This window comes from Macaca mulatta, chromosome 1 (genome assembly GCF_049350105.2).
Source record: "Macaca mulatta isolate MMU2019108-1 chromosome 1, T2T-MMU8v2.0, whole genome shotgun sequence".
Taxonomy (NCBI): Eukaryota; Metazoa; Chordata; class Mammalia; order Primates; family Cercopithecidae; genus Macaca; species Macaca mulatta.
Window position 1 is genome coordinate 198,301,952 of NC_133406.1, and position 12,393 is coordinate 198,314,344.

Here is a 12,393-nt window from a genome sequence, read left to right on the forward strand (position 1 = left end):
TCAACTTTTGGACACACACTTTATTGCACTTAATTTTTTATACATCCATTTCCTAAACAAGACATGTTTATTCATCTTTTTAATCCTCATGGCTCAGCACAGGGCCTGACATACATAGGCATTCAACCAATATTTGATCACCAAAGCATGACCATTCATGCATCCATAATCCTCTTTTTATAGTATAAAGATGGCTGATATTCAGGCCCCCATGTATATTTTAAGGAATATGTAATTCCCAATAAGCTCTTCTTTTTAAAGGTGAGAAACAGTTCTAGTGTTCAATTTCAAAATCAAAGTAACATTCAGGTGAGTGTATCAGGTGTCATTAAAAGACAAAATACCAAACCATATTTGCCTGCATACCACTGCCTTTTCCCTTTCTTTCATTTTCTCTGTCCATATGAAAGCCACGGTTTTATTATAGTTTTCACCATCTCTAAGAGCCCTGAACAATTTTTGATCCTGTAAGGGCTTTTTACTTCAGTTTTTGTCACCTATAAAAGCTGTGTGTCGAGACTGAAGATTATCCACTATCTTCTCTTCTATCTCTATGCCTTTTTCTATTTCTTCCTCTGATAGCAATAACTTGGTTTCCGAGTCTTTAGTTACAATAAACACAAAGGACTGTCGTGACTCAAGGATATTAGCCACCACCACTTGATGCTGATAAACTTCCAAAGCCTTCCGAGCTCGATTAATTACAATGGCAGGGTCAGTCTCCAACTTAAAGGAAATTATAAATGCTTTGGGAGCCCAATCTTTAACCAAAGGAGAAAGCAGTTTTGGCACCATCTTCATTGTTATCTGTATTGGAAAAAGAAAAGCTTAATAAGCAAACAATGGCCATTATCTACCAGGTCAATCTCATGGGAAACTATGGAAACTAAGGAATCAAATTTAAGTGGGATTTCTCAACTATCAAACTTTTCAATTAAATGCTTAGTTTAAAAAGCCTTAGGGGAACACAGTGGCTTGGTCTGTAATCCCAGCACTTTGGAAGGCCAAGGTGGGTGCATCGCTTGAGCCCAGTTCAAGACCAGCCTGGGCAACATGGCAAAACCAGGTCTCTACAAAAAAAAAAATACAAAAATTAGCCAATCATGGTGGCACCCACCTGTAGTCCCAGCTACTCAGGAGGCTGAGATGGGAGGATTACTTGAGCCTGGGAGGTTGAGGATGCAGTGAGCTGTATTCGTGCCACTGCACTTCAGCCTGGGTAACAGAGCGAGACTTTGTCTCAAAAAAAAAAAAAAAAAAAAAAAAGCCTTGGTTCTGTAGAGTTCACAGGGATGCCTAAATTCAAGGCTCCATACATATTCTGGGGCAAACCATGTCTTCTGAACAAGCTCTGCCCTGCTCTGCCACCCTTACCACCATTTTTGAGGGTTTGAACCAAACCCTCAACTAAATAGATACAAAGAATCTGTTCATACAAATGTTTGGCAGAAGCCGAAATAAAGTTGGGTTTTTAAACCTCTCAGCCTAAATATTTCTTGCATTGGTAGAATGGCTCTTAGATTCCATTTTAAAATGGTCACTTGTAACACAACTTAGCAGTGAGGAAACTGATTTTATTTTCACTTGACCAAAACTCCTAGTACCTCATCCCCAATCCCTTCTCAGGGTAATGTTCAGTTGCTTTGTTACTTTCAAGATAGAACTAAAAACTATGAGATAAACTAAAGATCCCAGAGATTTAAAAGTGTGAAATCACTAAGCTAATCATCAGAATTTCCCCTAAAAAAAAGCTGTTAGTGTGATAGGGATCATATACCTGTTTATTTATACTTTATTTTTCTCCTTAGCATTTATCACTACAAAATGAGGTATGTATTTGACTTAATTTATTGTCTCCTCTGCAGAGGAAGCAACACAAGGGCAGGGTATGTTTCTTTTCACTGCTTTCATCTCCAGGTCCTACAGCAGCGTAGGACCTCAATCAACTATTCTACAAAGTCGGCAAATGCTCCACAGATAAGAGTTTCTCCTAATAAAATCCTACCTGTATCACCCAATAAATGACTAAGAACTCCCGAAGGTTCCAAGAAGTCAGATCATCTAAAATCACAACCTACCTTATCCATATTTCTTCCTTAATCTACAATAGCCCCCAACTAATCTACCCACTCCACTTTCTCCCTCTCTGGCTTCATCTTTCATACTGATGCCAGAATGTTGTTCTCAAACAAAAACTTTATCTCATTCTCCTACTTATGTGTCCCTTAGCTCCACAAGAAAAAGTCCAAGCTCCTTAAAAAAGGAAAACAAAGTCTTCTACAAAGCAAGCCATCTCTTCGGCCAGCTCTCCAGCCTTACCAAAGCACTTCAGTTCACAGCCCACTGCCCACTTCCAAATTCCAAGTGCCATACTCCACTTGGAATGACCTTTCCCATTTCGTACACCCTCTGCTCATTTTGTTTTGTTTTTTGTTTTTTTGAGACAGAGTCTCGCTCTTGTCGCCCAGGCTGGAGTGCAATGGCACGATCTCGGCTCACTGCAACCTCCGCCTCCCGGGTTCAAGCGATTCTTCTGCCTCAGCCTCCGGAGTAGCTGGGATTACAGGCGCCTGCCACCACGCCTGCCTAATTTTTGTATTTTTTTAGTAGGGAACGGGTTTCACCATGTTGGCCAGGCTGGTCTCAGACTCCTGACCTCAGGCGATCCGCCCTCCTTGGCCTCCCAAAGTGCGGAATTATAGGCGTGAGCCACCGCGCTCGGCTCTGCTCATCTTTTAAAACTCAGTTCATCTCCTCCAAGAAGCTTCATCAACTCCCCCAGGATTCACTCGCCCCATGATCTGACTGCACTTTGTACATACCTCCACTAGAGCATTTATCACTCTGTATTGTAATTATGTCTGTGTCCAGCTCCCTCACTAGATTGTGAGGTCCATGAGGGAGGGCGGTGTCTTATTCATCTCTGTATCCCCTGTGCCTAGCGAATACAGATGCAGAAAGGCCATCTCCAGATCAAGAGGAAATTAACCCAAGATTGGTTATATGAGATTAGATCTCTGGAAGAGAAGCGCCCATCACCTGCAGTGGGCCCCCAGATGACTGGATCTTGTGTTCAGGCATTTCAGAGACAGGAACATAGAAATCTGACACAGCCGCAGCCAAGTAAAACATCGCAGAAGGGCCTGCAAAGAGAAACACAAGGTGTAACAAATCGGCGAGGTACGGTATAGGATCAGCTTCTTGTCAACTCGGGTCCCCCAGCTGAGATCCGTGGGTAAGCGAGAGGCAAGGGGATAAGTGGCTGCAGAGAAAGGCTGTGCTTCCAGGCAAAAGGGGTACTCCTAGGGCACGCACCTAGCGGATTAAGTGCCTGGGCCGCAGCCTGCAACAGATGCAAATAGTCCGCCAAAGTGGTGAACTCTACCGCCAGGAAGGTGCCTGCAGCCGCAGCCTCCTGGTAGCATCTCAGAGCCGCAGCAAAACCCGGAAGTGCATTCTCCTCGGCCTCCAGGCTCAGCAAGCCCGAAAGGGCTGGGCCCGAAGGCCGCAGAGCGGACAGCCAAGTCTGGGGTGGGAAGCGGTGGGCATAGGGGAAGGCGGAGCGAGCGCGATACAAGAACAGGACCCCGTAGCCGGCGGCTAGGAAGACCTCGGCCGAGGTTGCACCACGCCGCCCGCTGCTGAAGTTGTCCAAGAAGCGCACCGGCCGCGCTTCCAGTGGGACCTTGGTGCCGCCTGACGTGACCAACACCACCCGCCGGCCCTGCGCGCCCAGCCTGGCCGCGAAGCGAGCCATAACCTCAGCCCAGCGCGCAGCACCGGGAGGTTGGGGGAACTCGGCTACCGGGTCCATTTCCGCCATCTGCCCCGCAGCGGCCGGCGCCTGCGCACGCTCCGCGGCAGACGCGCCACGCCCCTTTTCCCCTACCTGGTGTAAACGCGGGGCCGCAGTGAGCGGGCGGTTCACTACCCTCGTTTTGACACTAGGTCCCGATCTCGCCAAATCTGGAAATGCGTAGTTGTTCTGCCCCAGAGCCCAGCGAAAGTGACACTGCAACGAGGGGGATCCCCGGCTGCGTGGGCATCTGGTAGGGTCACGCTCCTTCACGTTCGTTTCCTAGCCTGGGTGAAGAACTGGCCATGTTTGACCCTTACCGGCCACTGTACGGGCCTTCATGGACTTGGACTCCTTGGGAGTCCTTTCTCGGCCATTTGACCCGTAGGACTTGTGGATTTTGTGCTTCTTTTTATTTCTTTCTTTCCCTTTTTCAACTTCAGCGATAGACCCAGACGTTAGTCGAGTCACGTCCCACCGCCCTCTGCCCTCGAAATGCTGCCAAGTACGCGGGCCCGCGATTGTCACGTGACGCCGGGGTTCAGCGTATCCTCGCCGGGCAACCGTCTTAGAGACCAGCATCTCTGGCTGCAACATGAATGTGATCTATCCACTGGCGGTCCCCAAGGGGCGCAGGCTCTGCTGTGAGGTGTGCGAAGCCCCAGCTGAGCGGGTGTGCGCGGCCTGCACAGTCACTTATTACTGGTAGGCCCTGAAACGTGGCACCTGGGCGCTTTAACTCCCTCCCTCTCTCCCATTCCTGGGTCTGGCTTGGGTACCTTGCGTTAGCCGTGGCCCCTGACTCTGCAAGGGATGCCTCAAAAACAGGGGCTTTAAGACAGGCCCCTAAGACTCCCGTGGCCTCGTCTGCCTCATCTCCCACTTACTCATTCGTCATTCATGTTTTCTGAAGGCCTACTATGTGTTACGCACTATTTTAGGTGCTGAAGTTACTTTGGTAGCTCGGTAGATCAGTTCCTTCAAAGATCTAACATTCTAATGTGGGAGACAAATCAGTAAAGAAACAGGCCGGGCGTGGTGGCTCACGCTTGTAATCCCAGCACTTTGGGAGGCCGAGGCGGGTGGATCACCTGAGGTCAGAAGTTCGAGACCAGCCTGGCCAACGTGGTGAAACCCTGTCTCTACTAAAAATACAAAAATTAGCTGGGAGTGGTGCTGGGCGCCTGTAATCCCAGCTACTCCGGAGGCTAAGGCGGAAGAATCGCTTGAACCCGGGAGGCGGAGTTCTCAGTGAGTGGAGATCCCACTGCACTCCAGCCTGGGCGACGAGAGTGAGACGATAGTGAATGGGGCAGTGTGTGGAAAGCTTTCTCTATGGAGGAAACATTTGAGCTGCGTTTTGAGAGGACAGTCAGAACCTACTGTGTACAGGAGTAGTGAAGAAGGATAGGGCATTCCCGGCATCCAGGACTGCTAGGGCAAATGGCAAAAGAAGAGAGTTTGCTAACAGCTGAGTGGAGAACATAGTAGTGGAGGGAGCAGTCAGTGATTTTCAAACTGCACTAGGGCCCTTTAGCAGTTTATGAATAAGTCACAACCACCATTTAGAGAAAACAACAACAACAAAGAAGAGCATAGAATGAGTAGAAAGTATCAGGTTAATCCTACCTGAACTGTTTCTTGAAACTTGTCTTAGTGTTTTATGTGGGCGTGTGTACAGGGAAAACGTATTTCTTACTATAGGTTGAGTCAAAATTAGCCAGGTGTGGTGGCACACACCTGTAATCCCAGCTACTCGGGAGGCTGAGGCAGGAGAATTGCTTGAACCCGGGAGGCGGAGGTTGCAGTGAGCCAAGATCACTCCATTGCACTCCAGCTTGGGCAACAAGAGTGAAACTCTGTCTCAAAAAAAAAAAAAAAAAAAAAAAAAAAGTTGGAATATCATTGTGATAGGTAGTAGAAGTTTAAACCAAGAAGATAAAGGTTAGGGCCAGTCAGTGACATGAGATCAAGGGTTTGAAATTTATCCCCTGGGAAACCATGGATGGTTTTGAGCTGACATGCTCTCATTTGTGTTAACGAAAGAGGATGGGCTGCAGTGTGGAAGATACAGAGGAAGGTAGACACTGCCGGCTGCATAACAGATTAAGAAGCTGTTGCAGTACCTTCTCATACTGGCCTAGGTGTCCTTCCTCAGTGCTCTGAAAGCACTGAGTATGTTCCCTATCCTAACACTTAGAATATGGACTGAAATCATTTATTTATTTCCTTCATTAGGCGTATGCCCCACAAGGGTAGGGATGGCATCTGTGTTTTCATTGCTATCTCCTCTTTGGTGGCTTCATTGCATTTAGAATATAATTCAGAATTTGTAACAGAAAATACAAGGCCCTGGCTATTTCTCTACCTTTACTTCCCACCGCACTCACCCCATTTTTTCTTTGCTGTAGTTATAGAGAACTGAAGTTCTAATTTGCTAAGTCCTTTCTTCCCTCAGTTTCTTTTCCCGGACTGTTCTCTCTGCTAGGAACCTCCCCTTCAACTACAAGCCTTCCTGGCTCTCTTTCATCCTTCAGTTCTCAGTTTAAATGTCGTTTCTTCAAAGAGGTCTAAACCCAGTCTCAACTCGCTGTCATACTTTTCTCACTCACAGTACCACTTTTCTTTGCTTTTTCTGTACTTTTATATTTTTGTGTTTGCTTATCTGATGTCTATGTCTTTTACTAGGCCCAGTGCCCACACATACCAGACACTCAATGAACATCTGTTGAATAAAACTAAATGGATAATAAACCCATTAACTTGGGCAAGGAACACAGGGGGAAAAGATGGTGGGCGTCAGATTTGGTTGTGGGCATAGAGTTTGAGAGGCCTTTGGGTCACCCCTGGAGAGATGACCAGTAAACAGCCGTGAGTAAAACCTGCCACTCAGGCTTGGGAAAGATTCAACCCTTTTGCCTGGTGTGAGCACTGACTTTTTCCTTAAAACACCCCTGTCCTCTTTATCCCTCCAGCCGGAAGTAATTCCTTCTTCCTCTGAACTGACTTTACAGTACTCTGTATCTCTCAGATGACTCATCTCATATTTCCCTTCATTTTAATTGTTGGTGAGTGTGTTATTTCAATTTTGTTATGCTCCATTAATGCTAGATACTACGTTAAATGTGTACAGAGGGACTGTCAAGTATGCTAACTTTTGATCTATGTCTGACCTGTCATTGTATGCCCTGTAGTCTCTAGCAAAGTGTCTTGAAATCGTTGGCATTTGTGCTTTTATTCCTTGGGCCAAAAAATAAAAAATAAAAACATGAAAAAAAGAAAGAAATAGTTGGCACTAATATCTGATGAATGCATGTATGAATTATCATCTTCTATGCCCTTCTATTTTTTTTCTTTTACTTATTTTACTTGCTTTTAATTCTCTTTAAGACCTTCTCCTTTTGTTTTTTTGCTTCCTTTTCTCCAGATTTCTATGTCTGTGTGTCTTGGAGTTTTCAAGATTTTTGATAAAACAAAACTGAGGTCGTTGTTCTGTAGGTTTTGATGGTTGAATGTAAAGCACCTAGTACCCTGCCTGGAACCACATTGGCACACAGTAAATGTTCTTTTTCATCATCCCAAGTTTAAGGAGCAAGAAAGTCAGTTTGAATTTGTGAAAGTTTTTTTCTGTAAAAGAGTTTTTTTCCTGATTATAAATGCAGTTCATGCTCACTGCAGAAAACCTGAAAATATAAAAAATAAAGAAGAAAAACAATCCATAATCCCACAACCCAGAGATTAATAACCTGAAATTTTGATGAATTTCCTTCTTTTCTCTGAATACATTTATTTTATATATTGTGTGTAATCTTGTGCATATTGCTCTATAGTGGATTACAACCATTCTCAGAGAATAGCACATTTTTATTTACTTAGAGACACAGTAGAACTTTTATTTTTTTATTATTTTTTTGTGACAGAGTCTTGCTCTGTCGCCCAGGCTGCAGCGCAGTGGCACGATCTCAGCTCACTGCAACCTCCAACTCCCAGGTTCAAGCAATTCTCTTGCTTCAGCCTCCCAAGTAGCTGGGATTACAGGGATGCGCCACCATGCCTGGCTAATTTTTTTGTATTTTTAGTAGAGATGGTGTTTCACCATATTGGTCAGGCTGGTCTGGAATTCCTGACCTTGTGATCCGCCCTCCTCGGCCTCCCAAAATGCTGGGATTACAGGACATGAGAACATTTTTAAGAAAAGGTAATTTTATGGAAGTACATACTAAAACATTGGTGACAGGTAAAAGAGACTTCAGTATCATAGGTTTGCATGAATTTAAATGTCTTTAGTCAGGGCATACATTCTGTAATTCACTACAAATACTGTTGCTTCCTGTTCTTGAATACCACTTCACCATTTGTTTTCTCCTCCTGGCCAGTGAAGGCATTTAAGTTTGTGCTCCGTATGTCAAACAAAAGGAAAAATTGTTGCAAAAAATGTTGCAGATTACTAACAAAACAAACAGTGAAGTGGTATTCAATAATAGAAAGCTATAGGATCAGTGGTGAATTGTAGAATGAATGCCCTGCCTAAAGACATACAAATTCAGCTTAAAAAAACATGATAATAGCCAAATAAAACATGTCTGGCTCACAAGCTACTTAATTGTGAGCCCCGATTGAAAGCATTTATCCATTCCTACTTTATCCCTGACCCTGTGTTACGAGTGGGACAGATCAATAAGCAGGGAGCCCGCAAATATATAAATAAAGCTCACTTTGTTTAGAAAGGCAAAATATGTCAGTTGCTCTCAGTGGAACAAAAGTTCAGGCATCTAAGTTAACATTTCCATTGCTTACAAGCCCCACTTGATAAATTCCCTGTGGAACTCAGCTATATCCTGGTTAAGTGCTTTTATTGATCTGTTTATAATAATTCTCTACCTCCCCAAAAACATTTTTAAATGGTTTCTGTTATTTCTTTGGTAGCAGTCACAACTTATAAAGAAAATACTTTAATTGCATTTCTGTTGTCCAAGAAGGTGGCGATATTGTCCAAGAAGGTGCTTGAACATGGCTGTATATTGTCTGTGGCTGCTTTTGTGCTACAACAGCAGAATTGAGTAGTTGCAACAAAGACCCTATAGCTCTCAAACCTAAAATATTTATCTGACCCTTTACAGAAAAACTTTTCTGACCCCTCTTCTAGATTATTGTTACCTGTTTTGAAATACGTATAAATGGAATCAAACAGTTAACTCACATTTAAGTGAAAATGTGTAATAAGCAATAGAAATGCAAAAACTCATAATTGTATGCATCTAACAACAGAGCCTCAAAATACATGAAGCAAAAACAGACAAAATTAGAGAGAAAAATAGACAATTTAATAATAATAGTTGGAGACTTCAATATCCTACCTTCAGTGATGAACAGAACTAGATGAAAGATCCAATATCCCACTCTTAGTAATGAATAGAACAACTAGATAGGAGATCAAATATCCCACTTTCAGTAATGCATAGAACAATTAGACAGATTAGCAAGGAAATATAAGACTTGAACCATACTATAAACCAACTAGACCTAACATATCTATGGAACACCATTCAATAACAGCAGAATGCCTATTCTTCTGTAGTGCATATAGAACATTCTTCAGGATAGACCCTATGTTAGACCATAAAGTAAATCTCAATAAATTTATAAGGATTGATTTCATAGAGAGTATGTTCTCCACCTACATGGAATGAAATTAGTAGTCAATAACAAGGAAAATTGGTAAATTTACAAATATGTAGAAATAACATACTCTTAACCAATGAGTCACAGAAGAAATTACAAGGGAAGTTAGAAAATGCTTTGAGATAAATGAAAACAAAAACAACATACTAAAACTTAGATGCTGGCAAAGCAGTACTCAGAGGGTACTGTATGAATTTAGTACTCATATGAATTTATACTAATATACATTACATTAAAAAGAAGATCTCAAATCAGTAACCTAGCATTTCATCTTAAGAAACTAGAAAAAGAAGAGCAAATGAAAACGTATTTATAAACTCCTTTATGGACAGCCCTGTGTTGGGTATAGACACAAGCTAGCAGAAGAAAGGAAAATTAAAGATTATAGCAGAGATAAAACAGAGAATAAAGAAACTACAGAGAGAATCAATGAGACCAAAAATTGGCTCCTTGAAAAGACCAACAAAATTGACAAACCTTTAGCTAGGTTGACTGGCCTAGAAAAGAAGATTCAGATTACTAAAATCAGAAATGAAAGTGAAGACATTACTACCAACCTTGCAGAAATAAGAGAGATTATAAGAGAACACTATGAGCAATTGCATGCCAGTATCCCTGTGTGACTTCAGAATGTGAATGTGTGCCTGCAGAAACAATATACTCTCCAGTCCCAACACAGTTTATACACCATCAAATAACCACATGAAAAAAAAAGAGATTTGAGTCTCAGAAATGGCTTTGAGCTCCCTGCCTGGTTTGTGTTTGGCTTACTTTTCTGGTGTCTAGGGATAGGTCAGTAGGAGGGTTAATGGAATCTTAAGTCATGCCAAATATAAAGATCATGAAGTCTATGTTTCTGTTGTCAGTGGGGTGGTACATCAGAAAGCTGACTGGGACAGCATCCATGAGAAAATATGTCAGCTCTTGATTCCACTGCGCACTTCTATGCCCTTCTACAATTCAGAGGAAGAACGGCAGCATGGCCTGCAGCAGCTGCAGCAGCGGCAGGTAGGGCCTACAGCACTTTCCAAGGTTAAGTCATAGGTGCGGTGAAGCTGCCCAAGACAAGGGTCGAACTGTGTTGAGATCACTAAATTGTAACTTCACTGAGGGCAGAGACTTTGTTTTATATCTTTTTAAGTCCTCAGTACCATTCAGTCTGTTGTTTTCCACATTTACTAAATACTCACTGTATTAGTCTGCTAGTGCACAACCAAATACCACAAACTGGGTGGCTCAAACAACATACATTTATTTCCTCACAGCTCTGGAGGCTGGGAAGTCCAAGATCAAGGGGTCAGCAGGTTTGGTTTCTTCTGAGGCCTCTCTTCCTGGCTTGCAGATGGCTGCCTTCCTGCGGTATCTTCACGTGGTCCTTTGTGTGCAAGCATCCCTGGTATCTCTGTGTGTGTCCAATTTCCTCTTTTTATAAAGGTACAAGTCAGATTAGATTAGGGCCTACCCTAATGGCCTCATTCTAACTTAATCACCTTTCTACAGGCCCTAGCTCCAATTATAGTCACATTGTGACAGACTGCAGGTTAGGGCTTCAACACATGAATTTTGGCGGGGGACACAGTTGAGCCCATAACATCCACAGATGCCAAGAGCCTGGCCGTGTAATAGGAGGGTTAAGAATGATGTATGGATATACTACTGAATAAATAAAGGAGGTTAGCAAAACTTGCCACTATTATGTATAATGTTGAGTATTACTGAGTATTGAGCATCTCAATCACTCTAAAAAATTAGCGCCTTATTATAAGCCATAAATCCCTAGACATAAAATCCATCCATTTTAGTGTTATGACACTTTGATAGTGGCCTTAGAACAATGCAGAGTTAAAATTTTTTGTGATGTTAGCTAAACAGGATAATTCTGGAAGGGAAAATGAGATGTTTCTCTCAAAATTAACTCAACTATGAAGGCAGAAAGTTTCCGATTATCCTGAGACATGCTAGCTTTGCTAAAGTAAAGTTTTATTAGAACTATAAGAATAATACTCATTTATTCATCTGATAACTCTATATTGAATGTTCATCTATGCCAAGCACTGAACTAAGATGAAAAGACACATATTCCTGGGCCTTAAGGAACTCATAGTCCAGAGTTTACCTTCTTATATCACTTATGTGGGGCTTCACATCCACTCTAATACAGGGAGGCTCACTATGTGCCCTTAACTGGGTCATTAGGTGTTGGCCTTATCCCCAGGGCCATCTACATCCACCTCTGCCTTTAACTTTAGACTGTCTCAGATAGTCTGTTTCTCTCTTCCACAGAAGTATTTGATTGAATTCTGCTACACCGTAGCCCAGAAATACCTCTTTGAAGGGAAACATGAAGATGCTGTACCAGCAGCTTTGCATTCCCTTCGCTTCCGCGTGAACCTGTACGGCCTGAGCTCTGTAGAGCTTGTGCCTGCTTACCTGCTGTTGGCCGAGGCCAGCCTTGGTGAGTGAAACCGACTTGAGATCCCTGGATCCCTTAAGTGGTGCTATGTTTGGGTCACACCAATGATCAAAGAGTCACCCTTGACAGTGGCACTAAGACACCTATTGTAGAAGGAGCAGGGTTGCTGTAAAAGTTTAGCATAAGGTAGGGAAGGAGATGTCACAGACTTTTGTCTACAACTGGCAGAAATCCACTCAAGCTGGCCTGCACAAAAAGGAGGAACTTTGTGAGGGTACTGTAGTATCCTACGGGAGCTGAGGCTTCATGAGGGACTAGAATTGGAGTGCTGTAAGGAACCAAGGCTGGTGTCTTTTGTTCTCTCTCTTGGGCCTTGTCTCCTGTCTCTACTTCTCTCTGGGTGTCTGCTTTGCTATTTTCCCTCTCTGCAGACCAGATTTGTCTACCCTATGCTCACTGTAGAAGACAGCTACCCCAAAATGTCAGATGGCGTTTTTCAATT

At 43.1% G+C, this 12,393-nt stretch overlaps 2 protein-coding genes and 1 long non-coding RNA gene across 20 annotated transcripts in view; 1 reads left to right on the forward strand and 2 right to left on the reverse strand.

Moving 5' to 3' along the window:
* On the reverse strand, positions 1-4,040 carry PPCS (phosphopantothenoylcysteine synthetase). 7 transcript variants are annotated; one of them, XM_015137090.3, is made up of 3 exons: positions 3,890-4,040; positions 3,040-3,143; positions 1-807 (listed from the first exon to the last, which is right to left on the reverse strand). In XM_015137090.3, the coding sequence occupies exons 2-3, from the start codon at positions 3,130-3,132 to the stop codon at positions 484-486; spliced, it is 417 nt and encodes a 138-aa protein (XP_014992576.1). In that variant the 5' UTR covers positions 3,133-3,143; positions 3,890-4,040; the 3' UTR covers positions 1-483. The 7 variants fall into 7 exon arrangements, with proteins under 7 accessions (XP_014992576.1, XP_014992606.1, XP_014992585.1 ...); XM_015137120.3 differs by having other exon boundaries at positions 2,823-3,143; XM_015137099.3 differs by lacking the exon at positions 3,890-4,040 and adding an exon at positions 3,806-3,846.
* The window catches only part of ZMYND12 (zinc finger MYND-type containing 12), a 25,325-nt gene continuing 16,794 nt past the window's right edge, over positions 3,863-12,393 (forward strand). For 2 of the 12 annotated variants that reach the window (XR_013403328.1, XM_077961371.1), the window contains exons 1-4: positions 4,122-4,501; positions 10,345-10,486; positions 10,744-10,884; positions 11,762-11,933. Coding sequence is in view for 11 of the 12 variants with exons in the window: in XM_077961371.1 (XP_077817497.1) it covers positions 4,392-4,501; positions 10,345-10,486; positions 10,744-10,884; positions 11,762-11,933 (565 nt within the window). In the remaining variant the exon portion in view is untranslated. Of the gene's footprint in view, positions 4,050-4,121; positions 4,502-6,771; positions 6,865-10,344; positions 10,487-10,743; positions 10,885-11,761; positions 11,934-12,393 lie in introns of those variants that run through there. The other 10 variants (XM_077961377.1, XM_077961407.1, XM_077961414.1 and 7 more) reach the window with 10 other exon arrangements.
* Positions 4,384-5,691, reverse strand: LOC144334024 (uncharacterized). Its single transcript, XR_013403364.1, has 2 exons — positions 5,537-5,691; positions 4,384-4,980 (listed from the first exon to the last, which is right to left on the reverse strand). It is a non-coding gene; the product is annotated as an uncharacterized LOC144334024 (long non-coding RNA).

Bases quoted from the DNA above. Each gene is read 5' to 3' on its own strand.
- PPCS (XM_001087174.5), bottom strand. From the start codon at position 3,823: ATGGCGGAAATGGACCCGGTAGCCGAGTTCCCCCAACCTCCCGGTGCT. The intron at 3,144-3,315 runs GTGCGTGCCCTA...TTCTCTTTGCAG, and splicing joins CCAGGCACTTAATCCGCTAG to GCCCTTCTGCGATGTTTTAC. The intron at 808-3,039 runs GTGATGGGCGCT...TTTCCAATACAG, and splicing joins CATCTGGGGGCCCACTGCAG to ATAACAATGAAGATGGTGCC.